Raw genomic sequence first — 20,015 nt, forward strand, 5'->3', positions numbered from 1 at the left:
ATTTAGATATCTTCGGAACATAATCCTGCTGGAGCTTCACTCTCTAGATAATCACCAGCTCACTGGTGAAGCATTTTGTCCACTGGGGCAGGATTGATATTGCACTTGAGAAAGGGCTCCAATGCCCGCAACGCATTATGCCAAATAAAGTTGCCTTCTGAATCCTACTGTGGGTGAGCGCTGGTTTACTGCCTGTCTTCCATAAGGCTGGTCCATTCTTCCATTTGTTCTGACATCCCTGTGATGGTCACTAGTAGCTGCCCTCCAGTACCAAATTGGTCTCTTAGTTGTTACATCCACTGATTGTTGTGTCATGCACAACCAAATCAGGTGAGCAGTCACCTGTACTGTCTTCCTATCATTATCCTATGTATTGAGGGTGTTACACAAGGAACGGCTCGGTGCAGTGTTTTTTCCCTTTTTTTTTTTATCATCCACTTTGTCACACTTTGTCTGTAGTTAGGGTGCTTAGAGTGGAGAGTTTTGCCTGCCAGGAAAACAAACACCCCTAAAGCCCTTTTCAGCTAATTTGCATAAGAATAAAACACAAATGTTCATAAACATGGAGCTGCAATGCAGAATAAGATAGGCATCATTAGAAATTGTAGAAGAAATCCCAAGATACTGTGCTAGGGAATAGCCAGATGATAATTCCCCAGAAGCTGCTGGCGAACCCTGGAGGAAGGGGCACACGAGACAGTGAGCCCTAAGCTGAAGCCCCCAACTGTCCCTTCCTATTGCCAGGCCCTATCCTACGTAATAGGTGGCAACCACAAAGACGTTCCCTTCCTGTATAAAACGCAGACAAGACAAACAACAACAAAGGGAGGTCAGCTAGCCAGGGTTCGGTAACAGTTGAGCAATGCAGTGCTAAAAGAATAGTCAGTAAGGAAAGCCAGAGGTCAAGGATTAGCATACAAGTAAATAAACAGCAAGGGAAACCAGAAAGCAAGAGGCAATAACAGGCACCAGTGTGAATGTGAGCAAAGACTAAATAGGGGAGGAAGAACCCACTCTGAACCTGACAGGAAATCAGGCTTTCAGTCACAGGCAAGACAAAATTTAACCACTGAATGGACAGAAGCAACAAGGGCAGAAGACAGGTGTGGTGCAAATACAATCAAAACTAGTGCCGTGTTCACACAGTACAATTAACAACTTTAAAGGGGCTCTATCACTGGGAAAAGTCATTTTTATCTAATCACATGTTTGCATAGGCTTTAGAAAGTCTATTCCACACCTACCTATAGTATGTAGATTGCCTCAGTAGTGTCTGAATAAGTCAGTTTTTATTCATATGCTAATGAGCCTCCAGCCAGCTCAGGAAGTTCCCACCATCCTCCTCTCTCCCATTATCTTCTATGTGTGTGAAGCAAACAGGAAGCGAGTCATCATCATCATCAGCAGCAGCAGCCTCCCATAGAAAACAGCAGAGCGAGGTGTGCACCATCTAACGTGCACTAGTCTAATTAGCATATGAATATAAACGGACTTATTCAGACACCACAGAGGCAATCTATATACTAAAGGTAGGTGTGGAATAGACTTTCTAAAGGCTATGCAAAGGTGTGATTAGTTAAAAATGACTTTTCCTAGTGATAGAGCCCCTTTAAGCAAATTATCAAACTGCACACGCCTCCTGCGCCGCAGCACGTGAACAGAGGGTGGCGCAGAGACCCAAATAGGCATAGATGTTACATACTGTCATTTATTTGATAACTATTTTCCTGTTGATAGGCTCCCATTAAAAAGCAAGCATCTTTCTCAACTGTTCTCCAGTTGCTCCTGGCAGAATGACAAATTAGCAGTAGTAGTATTGAGAGAAATAAAATATGCATCAAATATAATGGAGAAATAAGCAGTAAAAAAACTGATAGGACACCACGTATTAAGGCTTATATATTTATAGACCACATTGTCCAGCAAGACTATATATATTTAAATTTTTCATGAAAAATATGGTACCCTTTAAGCCACACTTCTTTTTCTGTGAAGTCACATTCATTTATCCAAGTCAGAAAATTTTTATTTTATTAACTAGATGTGTCAAAATGATCCACTTTTTAGAGTATTGTCTAGTCACAATCACAGTAATAATTTGCCTCAATGTCTTAACAGTTGGGTGAGAAGTATGAAACAGGGACAGGTGCTAGGAAATTCACACCTTTGTCCAGGAGAGCTCTCCAAATTCCAGGAGAGATGACAAATCCAAATGTAATGTAAAAAAAAAAAAAGTTCTTACCAGGGCAAAACAACTACATAGAGCAGCACTACACCTGTCTGGAGATTGCCTAAGGGTGCCCCAGCAGCAGTCAGCACTGGGGTGACGGATATTTTCCCTTAATGGGGCTCTATCATTGGGAAAAGCCATCTTTAACTAAGCACATACAGTGGGGAAAAAAAGTATTTAGTCAGTCACCAATAGTGCAAGTTTCACCACTTAAAAAGATGAGAGGCGTCTGTAATTTATATCATAGGTAGACATCAACTATGAGAGACAAAATGAGAAAACAAATCCAGAAAATCACATTGTCTGATTTTGTAAGAATTTATTTTCAAATTATGGTGGAAAATAAGTATTTGGTCACCTACAAACAATCAAGATTTCTGGCTCTCACAGACCTGTAACTTCTTCTTTAAGAGTCTCCTCTTTCCTCCACTCATTACCTGTAGTAATGGCACCTGTTTAAACTGGTTATCACTATAAAAAGACACCTGTGCACACCCTCAAACAGTCAGACTCCAAACTCCAAACTCCACTATGGGGAAGACCAAAGAGCTGTCAAAGGACACCAGAAACAAAATTGTAGCCCTGCACCAGGCTGGGAAGACTGAATCTGCAATAGGCAACCAGCTTGGATTGAAGAAATCAACTGTGGGAGCAATAATTAGAAAATGGAAGACATACAAGACCACTGATAATCTCCCTCGATCTGGGGCTCCACGCAAAATCTCACCCCGTGGGGTCAAAATGATCACAAGAACGGTGAGCAAAAATCCCAGAACAACGCGCGGGGACCTAGTGAATGAACTGCAGAGAGCTGGGACCAATGTAACAAAGCCTACCATCAGTAACACACTACGCCGCCAGGGACTCAGATCCTGCAGTGCCAGACGTGTCCCAATGCTTAAGCCAGTACATGTCCGAGCCCGTCTGAAGTTTGCTAGAGAGCATTTGGATGATCCAGAAGAGTATTGGGAGAATGTCCTATGGTCTGATGAAACCAAACTGGAACTGTTTGGTAGAAACACAACTTTTCGTGTTTGGAGGAAAAAGAATACTGAGTTGCATCCATCAAACACCATACCTACTGTAAAGCATGGGGGTGGAAACATCATGCTTTGGGGCTGTTTCTCTGCAAAGGGGCCAGGACGACTGATCCGGGTACATGAAAGAATGAATGGGGCCATGTATCGTGAGATTTTGAGTGCAAACCTCCTTCCATCAGCAAGGGCATTGAAGATGAAACGTGGCTGGGTCTTTCAACATGACAATGATCCAAAGCACACCGCCAGGGCAATGAAGGAGTGGCTTTGTAAGAAGCATTTCAAGGTCCTGGAGTGGCCTAGCCAGTCTCCAGATCTCAACCCTATCGAAAACCTTTGGAGGGAGTTGAAAGTCCGTGTTGCCAAGTGACAGCCCCAAAACATCACTGCTCTAGAGGAGATCTGCATGGAGGAATGGGCCAACATACCAACAACAGTGTGTGCCAACCTTGTGAAGACTTACAGAAAACGTTTGACGTCTGTCATTGCCAACAAAGGATATATAACAAAGTATTGAGATGAAATTTTGTTACTGACCAAATACTTATTTTCCACCATAATTTGCAAATAAATTCTTACAAAATCAGACAATGTGATTTTCTGAATTTTTTTTTTTCTCATTTTGTCTCTCATAGTTGAGGTCTACCTATGATGTAAATTACAGACGCCTCTCATCTTTTTAAGTGGTGGAACTTGCACTATTGGTGACTGACTAAATACTTTTTTGCCCCACTGTACTTGCATAGCCTTTAGAAAGGCTATACCACACATATCTTTTGTATGTAAATCACCTCAGTCGTTTTTTAATGAGCCCCTTTTTATCCATATCATCATTAGCCTCCAGCAAGCACCAGAAGTCTCAGCGAGCACCCTCTCTCTGCTATGTGTGTGTGTGTGAAAGCAGGGAGATAAGCCAGCAGCAGCAGCCTGTGCTTTTCACATAGTATTCAGTACTCACTGAGACTTCCGGGTGCTCGCTGGAGGCCAATTAGCATATGAATAAAACCGGGCTCATTCAAAAACTACTGAGGGAATTAAACATACAAAAGGTAAGCGTGGAATGGTCTAATTGTGCAGGTTACTGCAATGGTGGTAATAAGGGAAAGTCCATAAGCAATTAGTGATTTTTACTGACTAAGGATTTATTCACACGAAGTTTCCGTGCGTGGATTCTGACGAGCGGAAAAAGGAAGCCATTGAAGTCAATGGGAAGCTTTTTTTCTGCGCGGATTCTGACGCAAATTCTGCGTTAGAATCTGCGCACGTAAACGCTGTGTGAATGGACCCTTAAGTGAAAGCATTGGGCACCCCACTGTTGACTGTGGTGCAGTAAAAATTTAATTGCTCTTATAATAATCTGCTGTAAGCATAGTGTTAAATGTAAGCAAAGCATGGTACAGAACCACTGTTGTTATTGCTCATATACCTCTGCAAAACTGAATAAGTCCAGACATGGTTGATATTTTGCACACTGGCATTGCTCCGAATCTGAATGTTGCAAGCAGCAGCATGCTTTGATTTCTATGCTGATTATTCTTTGCTATAGCATACATGAATGAGGTCCTCCAAACCTTATCCAAATATACTATACTGTAAATTACCTTGGATCCAGGGTTCTGTTCACACTAGCTTCATGTCTTCCATTTTTAGTAGAGCAGTGACAACTATGCTGTATATATTCGTAAATTGTACAAATTCTGATGACTCCCATTTGTGATCCATCTGTGTTCCAGTATTTTTGTAAGCAAAAATATCTCTGCTGATATCGCCATGAAAAGTATACAAAACCTCAACAAACTGGCAAAAATGGCGTTCTGGTTAGAGAGCCTTAGATAAATGATAGATTCATCTCTGCTACATCTTTAGCATTCAATAACCAAAGATATTGCAAGCATTTTTTTTTTATTGGCTACTATACTTAGATTGCATTAGGTTGTTTTCATAGGACAGACATTATCGAGGATTATTATTAGAGAAATCAGAGGGGAATTATTATGCCTATAACCACATGAAAGTTGTTTTTATTTATTGCGTAACCAACCAATTCTAATGTTTTCCTTTAAGAAACTCCCCTAGTTTGTTCCTAGTAGACAGAGAAAAGTCCTTCCTTTTGAAGGATATATTGAAGATCTGCCATCTCTATCTCTTAGGCTCCTGAAGATAGCATCATCCAGTGTCTCTCTCCACACACACACACACACACACACACACACACATACACTCACACACACATTATTCCAGTGCGTGCGGTGACGACTGCCCTACAGTTACAGCAAGTATCTTCAGTGAGAGGCTCAGAGCCACAGCTGAATGCAGCTCTCTCCTCTGCCATCCTTCATTTTCACAGGCACCTATTAAAGAACTGCTTGTGGTTTTCTCTCTGCCAGGTGTTCAGGCTTTATTTCCTCGCTATATCCTCTGGCATTGGGTGAATCTGGAAATCTCACAGATAGTTGCAGAAAAACAGACCTGGACAAGATGGCTCAGGTGTGCACTGGCACCGACATGGAGCAGCCTTTTGTAAAACCACTGTTTTGTAGGAAGGGAGCTCTCAGGCAGAAATTGGTACATGAGGTCAAGAGTCACAAGTTCACAGCCAGGTTCTTCAAGCAGCCGACCTTTTGCAGCCACTGCACTGATTTCATATGGTGAGTTTCCTATATGGAACTTTTTGTATTTACAGGCATTGTGCACTCAGCCAGCAAAATTGTACCATACGCTGTGTCTAAATGCAAGACTCACATCATCTTCACTTCCAGTTTTCTCACTTCATGCTGTGTTGTTCAATTTTATAGACAGATGAGGCTTGACATTCTATATATACAGATCAGATTTTCAATGAAAGACCGCACAGAAAGTAAGGCTGTCACCCATCACCAGTTAAAGTCACCCACTTCAAAAGAGATTGCATATAAACTAGTAACATTAGTATTCATCTACGTACTGAATAAGGCCATTTGTAATTCTGCTTACATAGTGTGGTCATGTATATGTAGCACTTAAGCTGGCCATACAAGTAACATGTATCATGAGTGATATGAATACTGCTGCTAGTAATAATGATTGCATCTATGATACCAAACATTAACATGGAATCAGGTGAAAGATTTTTTCATCATTATTGCAAAGGTGCAAACCACAAACACTGCAAAACTGTGCAGATTGCTAGTAAAACTATTGAGGTATGTTCAGACACTGTTTTGTGGCAGAATCAGAGGAAAACTCTGCTGCTTCCCATGGTTTCTAAAGGGAAACCAGAGTAGTTGATACAGTATGGGTCTTCCCATGAACAGAATTGAATTTACACCTCACCGGAAAGAAGAAGCATGACCGATCTTGCGTAGTTTCATCGATGAAAATGGCGCTAAAGCGACCATTCAATGGGGTTTATCAGTGAGAGTACCCATGTCAGTCGAAACTGCAAACCATGGCTGAATGCTGAGGCTTAGCCATTGGCAAAAACATACATGATATATATATTATTTCATTTATATGTGTATTTCTGCTGCGTTATGAGGACGCGCATTTGCCCACCAGGCGATTTGCTAATGATAATTTAGCGCAAGGCGAAGTGGAAATATTTTATAATGATAATGATAAAAATCTAGGACAGTTGTACCCTCAAAATACTGGACGAATTTGACACATTGTTACATCTATGACCGAGTTGACACATGACAGGTCTGCAAACCGATACCCGATGTACATGGAGAATCTTATAGGTTCTGCTGTACAGGAATTCCACAGCTAGTTCCCTTTCAAGCTGCAGCATACACATGACATTATGATATAAACAAGAATGAAACCTACTGCATGAAGTGCTTAGCAACCATATGCTGCTGATAAAAAGCTATTTACATAGTCCTAAGCTTCTGTTTCTAGTGCTGCATTTATGCCTGGACTTTGCTGGGCTCAAACAGGTTGGCTTCTGCATTAACATGACAATTAATGCTCTCTCTCTGGCTCACTAATGCCATTTTACTGTTGTTTTAAGAAAAAAAAAAAAGAAGAAGAAAAGAAACATTAGGATGGAAAGAACCATTTTAGCACCAAAGTGCAGATCTTATTGCTGTAATCCCTTAAGGAATGAATACAATACTACTGAGTAATTCTGTTATTTATCGTCAGTGAAGCAGTTTAGAGATTTGGACGAGCTGAGTTTTCACTTGTAGCTGTGCTAAGCTTGTCTTATGGAACATAGCCAAGTTTGTCTTCTAGCAAAAAATATTGTGATATCACAATACTGTAAATTGTGCTTTTACCTAGGACTACAGGTTAGCTGATGTGCAGATGGAGAGAATCAGCATTGCAAACATTAAAAGAAATGTCACACTTATATATGTGCACAGCACAATCCATGCTACAGGTAGTATATGCTAATGGCAAATCTAAATCCAAGGCCATTGAGAAATGCAATTGATTGTGAATATTGAGTGTTAGAATTAAGTTTGACATTTCCTTTTCCCATCCTCAACAAATCCAATGAGGGTAGTTTGCTGCTTATGAAATGTCTGCTTGATATAACTAGGTAGTCTTAGAAATCAAGGCATTTCTATTATTGATTTGTTCAAGGTTGGAACTCCCCACTGGAGCTTTAGACTTGTGAATGCTCAGGCATATCACTCAATGGTGTTCTATTGTGGATAAACAATAAATGTCTATGCATTTTATTTCATGGCTCGAAAGCAGGCAGTTGGAGGGTGGCATTTACGATATAATGAAAGGCTTAGAAATATTAATTAAAACTTGGCTGCCTGTGGGTTATTCAATATGTTTACAAATGTGTCATTGTGAACATGATCAATAATTTTATTAACTTTTAGCATTTCCGTGATATTGGGGAGGGGAATGTGAATGCTTGCAGCTTGGCTATTTCCGACAGCATATTGATTTCTCTACATAATGCTCATACTTTAAAGTGCACCCCAATTGAAAAACAACATTTCATAGATTTGTAGTAAATGTGAATATAAGAAATGTTGTAATATATCTTATTAAAGAAATAAGTTTCCTTCTCCACTTATAAGGCTGAGTTTGTTTTTATATTTACTCAGCATCACACACAATAACGTATGGAGATGGAGCGTGAGGAGGATGCTGCTGGAAAAAAAATACACAAATAATTGCAGCTGCTGAAATCTCTTACCTCTCGTTCACATCTGCATTGGTATTCTGTCTGGGGGAGTCCACATGGGGACCCCCCGAACGGAATGCCAAACGCAACTGCAAGCGCTTTGCAGTAAAAGCACATGGACCCCATAGACTATAATGGGGTCCGTGTGCTTGCCACCAGATCTCCACACAGAATATGCGGACAGAAAAGTAGCTCATAGGGCCCCTTCACACGGCGTAAGCGAGCCGCTCATTTAGACCCGTACACGCGAGCGCTTCAAAACACATCCCATTCACTTCAATGGGAGTGCGCGTAAAGCCGGCTTTACGCGCGCTCCCATTGAAGTGAATGGGATGTGTTTTGAAGCGCTCACGTGTACGGGTCTAAACGAGCGGTGCGCTTACGCCATGTGAAGGGACCCATAATCTACTTTCCTGTCCGCATGATTTTTGTGGGAAGCGTGCGGCAAGCACATGGACCCCATTATAGTCTATGGGGTCCATGTGCTTTTATTGCACAGCGCTTGCAATTGCGCTTGGTATTCCATTCGGGGGGGGGGGGGGGTCCCCATGTGGACTCCCCTGGATGGAATACCAGCACAGATGTGAACGAGGGGTTAGAGCTCTTTTAAAACTGCTAACACTATCACTGCACACAATAAGGCAATTTAATTACCTAGCCGCAACTGCCTTCTCTTCTCTCCATAGACTTCTGTGTGTGAGGCAGTTTTTATGTAGATAACAAGCTAACACTAGGTTCACACCTGCTTTCATATTTTTGTTCTGGGGTCCACTTGGGGACCTCCGAAACAGAAACCTAATTCAATTTTAAAAAGGTTACGCAGGGAAACCTGCAGACCCCATGGACTTTAATGGGGTAATAGGGTCCGCCAGGTTTCCACCAGAAGAGGGCAAAAAATGCAGAAACTTTTCTCTCTGCATTTTTAAAGTGTAATGGGGGACAGAATTCTCCAGCAGAGACCCGGTGCAGGTGTGAACCAAGCCTAAGTGAAGGAATAGAGGATAAGGACATATTTATTTAATATATTTGCAAAGTTCCTTGTGCGATTAATGTTATTTAGCCCTATGCTACCATTGTATTGCCTTTGGAGGGTGGGAGGAAACACATACAAACACAGCGAGAAAAGAATCCCTTATAGATCTTGTGCTTGGTGGGATTTGAACCTAGTACTCTAATGCTGTAAGGCATCAGTAATTACCACTGAGCGACCCCAATCATTCACTAATGGAGAGATGCTTTTATAATTGGAGATCTGCTAAAAAGAAAAGCTTCAGATTGGAGCCACTGTGATGGAATTGTATTATGAGCAATTGTCTAATGTTATTATCATGAGCACTTCCTTTTACAACCAGGAGCGATTCTAGAAACAAGCTTTACAGTTTGAGTGGAAATCATATTCACCTCATGTTCATGGCAGGCAGAACAGACATCATAAAAATTTATACAAAGAAATCTAGCAATGTGATTCTATTAGAAGTTGTGTGACTGACAGGGAATTAACAGAATTTTCATTTGCAAGGAGCAGATGACATGATTGTTGAATACTAGTAGTCCTTATTCATCTTTATAAAAATTAAATTTATAATGCAAAAAATATTGGTTGGCTTTTTAAATGAAATGCATTACTTATACTGATTCCTGATTAAGGGCCAATTCACACAGCAGTTTCAGCTGTGAAACTCTGTCTTTGAATTTACCGGCCCATGTATTATCATGGGTCAATGTATGTGTCAGTGAACCTGGGGCAAAACTCAAGACATTTTGCAGCCCATGCGCATGTAGCCTTATAGCTGTATTGTAGATTTCAGCTACCTTATTGTATCCTGACTTCAGAATCAAAATCTGCAATCATTCCTTCTTTAAGCTGAGGCCCCACGTTGCAGAAATGCAGCATTTTTTGTAGAAGATTTTGTTGCTGTTATTTAAGCCAAAACCAGGAGCAGAAGGGAGAAGTATAAGAACTTCTTATACATTTCCCATTCCATTTGTAGCCATTCTTGCATTTGGCTCAAAAAACTGCAACAAAAACAGCTAAGGCCCCACATTGCGGAAACGCAGCCTTTTTTGTTGCAGATTTTGCTGCAGTTTTTTGAGCCAATGCCTGGAGTGGATTGCACATTAGATATAAGACCTTCCTATATATTGCTCATTCCTTTTGTAGCCATTCTTGGCTTTGGCTCAAAAAAACCCACAACCAAATCTGCAACAAAAAGAAAAAAAAAAAAAAAAAAAAGTGCGTTTCCGTAATGTGGGGCCTTAGCCTTAAGCTAAGCACAGCTTTTTTTGTTGCAGATTTTGTTGCAGTTTTTTGAGCCAAATCCAGGAGTAGATCCGGCAAAAGGTAGAAGTATAAAAAGCTTCCTATATTATCCTTTCCTTTTGTAGTGATTGTTGGTTTGGCTCAAAAAACCGCAGCACGATCTGCAACAAAAGAAGCTGCATTTCTGCAACGTGGGGCCTCAGCCTTACATTTTGTTTACATGTATATTATGTGGTTTCTGTTCATAATAAAAGCCAGAATACTCTTAAATTCAACACGTTGGCTGTTGCCTTCACAAAAAAATTCTACTGTATTCACTAATTATGGGAGTCTTTGACATGATTTACGTCACGATTTAAATAATTTTGATGGGAAAATTAGTGTTGCATGGACATCTATCCATCCATCCATCCATCCATCCATCTGCATCCCATTCATTTACTACTGTTTGTCTATATATTTGCTTGTCTGTTTGCCTCAATAACGATAGCCATGTCAAACATGTATTGTCAGTGAATTCTCGATGCTCCTGGTGATATACCGGGAGTTTTATATCATCTCTTGCCTTCTGTTACTGAAGTTAATGAAGCATAGGAATGCAGATTATCAGAGATTACAATTACTGGAAAGCCATTTTTCTATTCCCTTGTTGAAGTTCAAAGATCCCGTAATGTAGTGAGACTAATCCCAGGCAGCAATGAATGCATCTCCTCAGAATGGGCTCTTGTTACAGAAACATGACGTTTTTTTTTCAGTTACACAGGGCATTAAAGGATTGGCTGTTCAGGGGTATCTCTCCAGCTATTGATTCATGGCGTTTTCCATTACATGCAATGTAATACAATATGATATCAAACATAATTCAGAGTATAATGTACTTACTTTGTACTAATGACGACCAATACAATATCCTGAAACTGTTCACAGATTAATTTATATCTTCAGATGTCAACATTAACTGGATACACCAAAACGCCAACCTTGACGAATTATTGGCAGATCACATAAGGGGTAGAGGGTGTAAGACAATGGGATGTTCTACTTTCCATAGAAGTGATCATCCATCAAAGCATACATTTGGTTACACCAATTGCATATGTCAAAAAGGCGGATCATTCATGTTGATGGGTTATCATGGGTGACAACTGTTTTCTGAAGTGAATGTTGACTGATGGATGTTAGTTACATTGTTCTAGATTACATATCATATGTGTGCAAATAAAACGGGATGAACTGAAAAGACATTTCACTAACCGCCTCACTACCACATCATGGCAGATCTTACCGGCACCACTCTAGTGCTTAATGTGAATGACAGTTAAATGGGTGGTTGGTTCATAAATCTAATTTGTAATAACCAATAAGGGAATCCTGAATTAATAGTGAAGAGATCCCCATAGTATGTCTCTGTAGCTGCCTGGTATTGACTTCTACAAATCGGTTTATGATCAACTAATAAACCTCTCAGTGTCATCCTATTGGTGACCCTATGGCAAAACCACATGATGTCAATGGGTTGCCATGACAGCTGGAGGTCTAAAGAATGCTGTTTGTGTATGGCTAATAGGTTACATGTCATTTTTATAGTCCAGTGTAATGCACTACAATACAGAAGCAGTACAGTGTATTGAAGCAATCACATGATTAAGTTCCCTAGTAGAGATGAGCGAACACTAAAATGTTCGAGGTTCGAAATTCGATTCGAACAGCTGCTCAATGTTCGTGTGTTCGAATGGGTTTCAAACCCCATTATAGTCTATGGGGAACAGATACTCGTTAAGGGGGAAACCCAAATCCGTGTCTGGAGGGTCACCAAGTCCACTATGACACCCCAGGAAATGATGCCAACACCTCTGGAATGACAGTGGGACAGCAGGGGAAGCATGTCTGGGGGCATCTAACACACCAAAGACCCTCTATTACCCCAACATCACAGCCTAACAACTACACACTTTACACACTCAATACCACCTCTCTGACAGTAGGAAAACACCTTGAAACATGTGTATTTGGCACTTGCAGTGAGGAGAGCTTGTCACCAGCAGTGAATTTGGCCCTTGTAGTAAGTTGAGGTTGGCACCAACATTTGTTTTGAAAATCAGGGTGGATTGAGCCTCTAACCAGCAGAGTTTGGGCAAATTCATGGTGGAGGGAGCCTCTAAAAACCCCAGTTTGGACCAATTCATGGTGGAGGGAGCCTCTAAAAACCCCAGTTTGGACCAATTCATGGTGGAGGGAGCCTCTAAACAGCCCAGTTTGGGCAAATTCATGGTGGAGGGAGCCTCTAAACAGCCCAGTTTGGGCAAATTCATGGTGGAGGGAGCCTCTAAAAACCCCAGTTTGGACCAATTCATGGTGGAGGGAGCCTCTAAAAACCCCAGTTTGGACCAATTCATGGTGGAGGGAGCCTCTAAAAACCCCAGTTTGGACCAATTCATGGTGGAGGGAGCCTCTAAACAGCCCAGTTTGGACCAATTCATGGTGGAGGTAGCCTCTAAAAACCCCAGTTTGGACCAATTCATGGTGGAGGGAGCCTCTAAAAACCCCAGTTTGGACCAATTCATGATGGAGGGAGCCTCTAAACAGCCCAGTTTGGGCAAATTCATGGTGGAGGGAGCCTCTAAACAGCCCAGTTTGGACCAATTCATGGTGGAGGGAGCCTCTAAACAGCCCAGTTTGGACCAATTCATGGTGGAGGGAGCCTCTAAAAACCCCAGTTTGGACCAATTCATGGTGGAGGGAGCCTCTAAACAGCCCAGTTTGGACCAATTCATGGTGGAGGGAGCCTCTAAAAACCCCAGTTTGGACCAATTCATGGTGGAGGGAGCCTCTAAACAGCCCAGTTTGGACCAATTCATGGTGGAGGGAGCCTCTAAAAACCCCAGTTTGGACCAATTCATGGTGGAGGGAGCCTCTAAACAGCCCAGTTTGGACCAATTCATGGTGGAGGGAGCCTCTAAAAACCCCAGTTTGGACCAATTCATGGTGGAGGGAGCCTCTAAAAAACCCAGTTTGGACCAATTCATGGTGGAGGGAGCCTCTAAACAGCCCAGTTTGGACCAATTCATGGTGGAGGGAGCCTCTAAACAGCCCAGTTTGGGCAAATTCATGGTGGAGGGAGCCTCTAACCAGCCCAGTTTGGGCAAATTCATGGTGGAGGGAGCCTCTAAAAACCCCAGTTTGGACCAATTCATGGTGGAGGGAGCCTCTAAAAACCCCAGTTTGGACCAATTCATGGTGGAGGGAGCCTCTAAACAGCCCAGTTTGGGCAAATTCATGGTGGAGGGAGCCTCTAAACAGCCCAGTTTGGGCAAATTCATGGTGGAGGGAGCCTCTAAAAACCCCAGTTTGGACCAATTCATGGTGGAGGGAGCCTCTAAAAACCCCAGTTTGGACCAATTCATGGTGGAGGGAGCCTCTAAACAGCCCAGTTTGGGCAAATTCATGGTGGAGGGAGCCTCTAAACAGCCCAGTTTGGGCAAATTCATGGTGGAGGGAGCCTCTAAAAACCCCAGTTTGGACCAATTCATGGTGGAGGGAGCCTCTAAAAACCCCAGTTTGGACCAATTCATGGTGGAGGGAGCCTCTAAAAACCCCAGTTTGGACCAATTCATGGTGGAGGGAGCCTCTAAACAGCCCAGTTTGGACCAATTCATGGTGGAGGTAGCCTCTAAAAACCCCAGTTTGGACCAATTCATGGTGGAGGGAGCCTCTAAAAACCCCAGTTTGGACCAATTCATGATGGAGGGAGCCTCTAAACAGCCCAGTTTGGGCAAATTCATGGTGGAGGGAGCCTCTAAACAGCCCAGTTTGGACCAATTCATGGTGGAGGGAGCTTCTAAAAACCCCAGTTTGGACCAATTCATGGTGGAGGGAGCCTCTAAACAGCCCAGTTTGGACCAATTCATGGTGGAGGGAGCCTCTAAAAACCCCAGTTTGGACCAATTCATGGTGGAGGGAGCCTCTAAAAACCCCAGTTTGGACCAATTCATGGTGGAGGGAGCCTCTAAAAACCCCAGTTTGGACCAATTCATGGTGGAGGGAGCCTCTAAACAGCCCAGTTTGGGCAAATTCATGGTGGAGGGAGCCTCTAAACAGCCCAGTTTGGACCAATTCATGGTGGAGGGAGCCTCTAAAAACCCCAGTTTGGACCAATTCATGGTGGAGGGAGCCTCTAAACAGCCCAGTTTGGACCAATTCATGGTGGAGGGAGCCTCTAAAAACCCCAGTTTGGACCAATTCATGGTGGAGGGAGCCTCTAAACAGCCCAGTTTGGACCAATTCATGGTGGAGGGAGCCTCTAAAAACCCCAGTTTGGACCAATTCATGGTGGAGGGAGCCTCTAAACAGCCCAGTTTGGACCAATTCATGGTGGAGGGAGCCTCTAAAAACCCCAGTTTGGACCAATTCATGGTGGAGGGAGCCTCTAAAAAACCCAGTTTGGACCAATTCATGGTGGAGGGAGCCTCTAAACAGCCCAGTTTGGACCAATTCATGGTGGAGGGAGCCTCTAAACAGCCCAGTTTGGGCAAATTCATGGTGGAGGGAGCCTCTAACCAGCCCAGTTTGGGCAAATTCATGGTGGAGGGAGCCTCTAAAAACCCCCGTTTGGACCAATTCATGGTGGAGGGAGCCTCTAAACAGCCCAGTTTGGGCAAATTCATGGTGGAGGGAGCCTCTAACCAGCCCAGTTTGGACCAATTCATGGTGGAGGGAGCCTCTAAAACCCCCAGTTTGGACCAATTCATGGTGGAGGGAGACTCTAAAAACCCCAGTTTGGACCAATTCATGGTGGAGGAAGCCTCTAAAAACCCCAGTTTGGACCAATTCATGGTGGAGGGAGCCTCTAAACAGCTCAGTTTGGGCAAATTCATGGTGGAGGGAGCCTCTAAAAACCCCAGTTTGGACCAATTCATGGTGGAGGGAGCCTCTAAAAACCCCAGTTTGGACCAATTCATGGTGGAGGGAGCCTCTAAACAGCCCAGTTTGGGCAAATTCATATTGGAGGGAGCCTCTAAAAACCCCAGTTTGGACCAATTCATGGTGGAGGGAGCCTCTAAAAACCCCAGTTTGGACCAATTCATGGTGGAGGGAGCCTCTAAAAACCCCAGTTTGGACCAATTCATGATGGAGGGAGCCTCTAAACAGCCCAGTTTGGGCAAATTCATGGTGGAGGGAGCCTCTAAACAGCCCAGTTTGGACCAATTCATGGTGGAGGGAGCCTCTAAAAACCCCAGTTTGGACCAATTCATGGTGGAGGGAGCCTCTAAACAGCCCAGTTTGGACCAATTCATGGTGGAGGGAGCCTCTAAAAACCCCAGTTTGGACCAATTCATGGTGGAGAGAGCCTCTAAAAACCCCAGTTTGGACCAATTCATGGTGGAGGGAGCCTCTAAACAGGCCAGTTTGGGCAAATTCATGATGGAGGGAGCCTCTAAAAACCCCAGTTTGGACCAATTCATGGTGGAGGGAGCCTCTAAACAGCCCAGTTTGGACCAATTCATGGTGGAGGTAGCCTCTAAAAACCCCAGTTTGGACCAATTCATGGTGGAGGGAGCCTCTAAAAACCCCAGTTTGGACCAATTCATGGTGGAGGGAGCCTCTAACCAGCAGAGTTGGTGGAAATCAGGGTGGAGGGAGCCTCTAACCAGCAGAGTTGTGGGAAAGCAGGGTGGAGGGAGCCTCTAACCAGCAGAGTTGGGGGAAATCAGGGTGGAGGGAGCCTAGTATTAGCAGAATTGTGCAACGCTTATGGTGGATGAGTATGAGGATGCGGAGGAATTGGAGAGGTTGAGTACAGACATGGAGTTTCATGTTGGGGTGCTTTACACAGGTGGGCCCAAAAATGAAGGCTCTATCCAGTGGTGGTTCATTTTTATCAAAGTGAGCCGGTCGGCACTCTCAGCTGACAGACGGGTGCGCTTGTCAGTGATGATGCCACCGGCTGCACTGAACACCCTCTCAGATAGGACGCTGGCGGCAGGACAGGACAGCACCTCCAAGGCATATAGGGCAAGTTCAAGCCACAGGTCCAACTTCGACACCCAATACGTGTAGGGCGCAGAGGGGTCGGAGAGGACAGGGCTGTGGTCGGAAAGGTATTCCCGCAACATGCGCCTATACTTCTCACGCCTGGTGACACTAGGACCCTCCGTGGCGGCACTTTGGCGAGGGGGGTGCCATCAAGGTGTCCCAGACCTTAGACAGTGTGCCTCTCGTTTGTGTGGACCGGTGAGAACTTGGTTGCCTACTGGAGGAACTGCCCTCCCTGCCGCCAACGTCACATGCTGGAAACATCTCCATCATATTCTGCACCAATTGCCTGTGGCAAGCATTGATGCGATTGGCCCTCCCCTCTACCGGAATAAAAGACGAGATGTTGTTTTTATACCGGGGGTCAAGGATAGCAAAGATCCAGTACTGGTTGTCCTCCATGATTTTGACAATACGCTTGTCGGTTGTAAAGCACCCCAACATGAACTCAGCCATGTCTGCCACAGTGTTAGTTGGCATGACTCCTCTGGCCCCACCGGAAAGTTCAATCTCCATTTCCTCCTCATCCTCCATGTCTACCCATCCGCGCTGCAACAATGGGACGATTCGAAGTTGCCCGGAAGCCTCCTGTATCACCATCACATCATCGGACAACTCTTCTTCCTCCTCCTCCTCCTCCATTAAACGCAGTGAAGCGGACAGATGTGTGGACCTACTCTCCAGCTGTGACGGATCGGATGCTATCCCTAACTCCTCTGTGTGATCTGAGTTATCCCTGATGTCAATCAGGGATTCTCTCAGAACACACAAGAGCGGGATTGTAAGGCTCACCATCGCATCCTCAGAGCTCACCCTCCTTGTGGACTCCTCAAAGACCCGTAGGATGTCACAAAGGTCTCTCATCCATGGCCACTCATGGATGTGAAACTGAGGCAGCTGACTTAGTGGCACCCTAGGGTTTTGTAGCTGGTATTCCATCAAAGGTCTCTGCTGCTCAACCACTCTATTCAACATCTGAAACGTTGAGTTCCAGCGTGTGGGGACGTCGCACAAAAGCCGGTGTTGTGGCACATGCAGGCGTTGCTGGAGAGATTTTAAGCTAGCAGCGGCTACTGTCGACTTGCGAAAGTGGGCGCACATGCGCCGCACTTTCACCAGTAGCTCTGGAACATTGGGGTAGCTCTTTAGGAAACGTTGCACCACTAGGTTGAAGACGTGGGCCAGGCATGGAACATGTTGGAGTCCGGCAAGCTCCAGAGCTGCTACCAGGTTCCGGCCGTTATCACAAACGACCATGCCTGGGCCCAGGTGCAGCGGCTCAAACCATATTGCCGTCTCATCGAGGAGGGCATCCCTCACCTCGGAGGCAGTGTGCTGTCTGTCCCCCAAGCTGATCAGCTTCAGCACAGCCTGCTGACGTCTACCAACGCCAGTGCTGCAACGTTTCCAACTCGTAGCTGGGGTCAATCTAACAGCGGAGGAGGAGGCGGTGGCGGAGGAGGAGGCGGTAGAGGAGGAGGAGGAGGGGGGTGTTCTTCTCGTGTCCCTGCCAGGAATGTTAGGCGGGGAGACGAGGTACACCGGGCCATTTTGGGAAGCAGTCCCAGCCTCAACTACATTCACCCAGTGTGCCGTCAGTGAAATGTAGCGTCCCTGTCCGCATGCACTTGTCCACGCGTCGGTGGTCAAGTGGACCTTTGTGCAAAGCGCGGAACTAAGGGCCCGCCTGATGTTGAGTGACACGTGCTGGTGCAAGGCGGGGACGGCACACCGGGAGAAGTAGTGACGGCTAGGGACGGCATAGCGAGGTGCCGCAGTTGCCATCAGGTCCAGGAAGGCGGGAGTTTCAACAAGCCGGAACGCCAATATCTCCTGGGCCAGCAGTTTAGCGATGTTGGCGTTCAAGGCTTGCGCGTGTGGGTGGTTAGCAGTGTATTTCTGCCGCCGCTCCAATGTCTGAGAGATGGTGGGTTGTTGTAAAGAAGCGCCTGATGGTGCCTTTGATGGTGCAGGAGAAGGAGATAAGACAGGAACAGGGGAGGATGAGGGAGAAGTCAACAAAGTGGCGGAGGCAGATGAAGTGGTGTCCTGGCTCGTCCTCTGGAGTGCATCGCCAGCACAGTCAGCAGTGGCAGAGGCAGAGGCAGTGGCAGAGGCAGTGGCAGTGGCGTGAACGGCAGGCGGCCTTTGTCCTGCCGTTGCTGCCTGCCACTGATTCCAGTGCTTGGATTCCAAATGACGGCGCATTGAAGTGGTGGACAGGTTGCTCTTCTCAGAGCCCCTAATCAATTTCGAGAGGCAAATTGTGCAGACAACACTATATCTGTCCTCGGCGCATTCCTTGAAAAAACTCCACACCTTCGAGAAACGTGCCCTCGAGGTGGGAGTTTTTCGGGGCTGGGTACGAACTGGAACATCTTGGGAGATTCCGGGTGTGGCCTGGCTTCGCCTAAGCTGCTGACCTCTGCCTCTGCCTCTAGCTACCCTTTTTGGTGCTGCACTTGCCTCAACATCCACACTACTTTCCCCGCTTGACATCCCCCCTGTCCAGGTCGGGTCAGTGTCCTCATCATCCACCACTTCCTCTTCCAACTCCTGTCTCATCTCCTCCTCCCGCACAATGCGCCGGTCAACTGGATGCCCTGACGGCAACTGCGTCACATCGTCGTCGATGAGGGTGGGTTGCTGGTCATCCACCACCAAATCGAACGGAGATGGAGGAGACTCTAGTGTTTGAGCATCTGGACACAGATGCTCCTCTGTTAGGTTCGTGGAATCGTGACGTGGAGAGGCAGGTTGAGGGACAATGAAAGGAGCGGAGAACAGCTCTGGGGAGCAGGGACAGTTGGGGTTATTGTTCTGTGAAGCTTGGGAATTTTGGGAGGAAGGAGGACAAGACTGTTGGGTAATAGGAGGAGAGGAGGCAGAGTCTGACTGGCTGCTGGACAATGTGCTGTAAGCGTTCTCTGACAGCCATTGCAAGACCTGTTCCTGGTTCTCGGGCCTACTAAGGTTTGTACCCTGCAGTTTAGTTAATGTGGCAAGCAACCCTGGCACTGTGGAGTGGCGCAATGCTTGCTGCCCCACAGGAGTAGGCACGGGACGCCCTGTGGCTTCACTGCTACCTTGCTCCCCAGAACCATTCCCCCGACCTCGCCCACGGCCTCGTCCACGTCCCTTTCCGGGAGCCTTGCGCATTTTGAATTCCCAGTTAGAAATTGGCACTATATACCAGTAGCAAAAATTGTGGGTGCACGTAACCCCAATATATTCTTTGAATTCCCAGTCAGACAATGGCACTATATACCAGTAGTAAAAATTGTGGGTGCACGTAACCCCAATATATTCTTTGAATTACCA

The 20,015-nt window shown here is 45.1% G+C and overlaps 1 protein-coding gene across 1 annotated transcript in view; it reads left to right on the forward strand.

Annotated features, from left to right (window-relative positions):
* The first annotated feature begins 5,429 nt into the window (after nt 1-5,429).
* PRKCG (protein kinase C gamma) overlaps nt 5,430-20,015 on the forward strand; it is a 448,854-nt gene continuing 434,268 nt past the window's right edge. The window contains exon 1 of the mRNA XM_075276786.1: nt 5,430-5,915. Within this exon, the coding sequence (XP_075132887.1) occupies nt 5,746-5,915 (170 nt within the window). The 5' untranslated portion in view covers nt 5,430-5,745. The remainder of the gene's footprint in view (nt 5,916-20,015) is intronic.

The sequence above is a fragment of the Leptodactylus fuscus genome, chromosome 6 (genome assembly GCF_031893055.1).
Source record: "Leptodactylus fuscus isolate aLepFus1 chromosome 6, aLepFus1.hap2, whole genome shotgun sequence".
NCBI classification, from domain to species: domain Eukaryota; kingdom Metazoa; phylum Chordata; class Amphibia; order Anura; family Leptodactylidae; genus Leptodactylus; species Leptodactylus fuscus.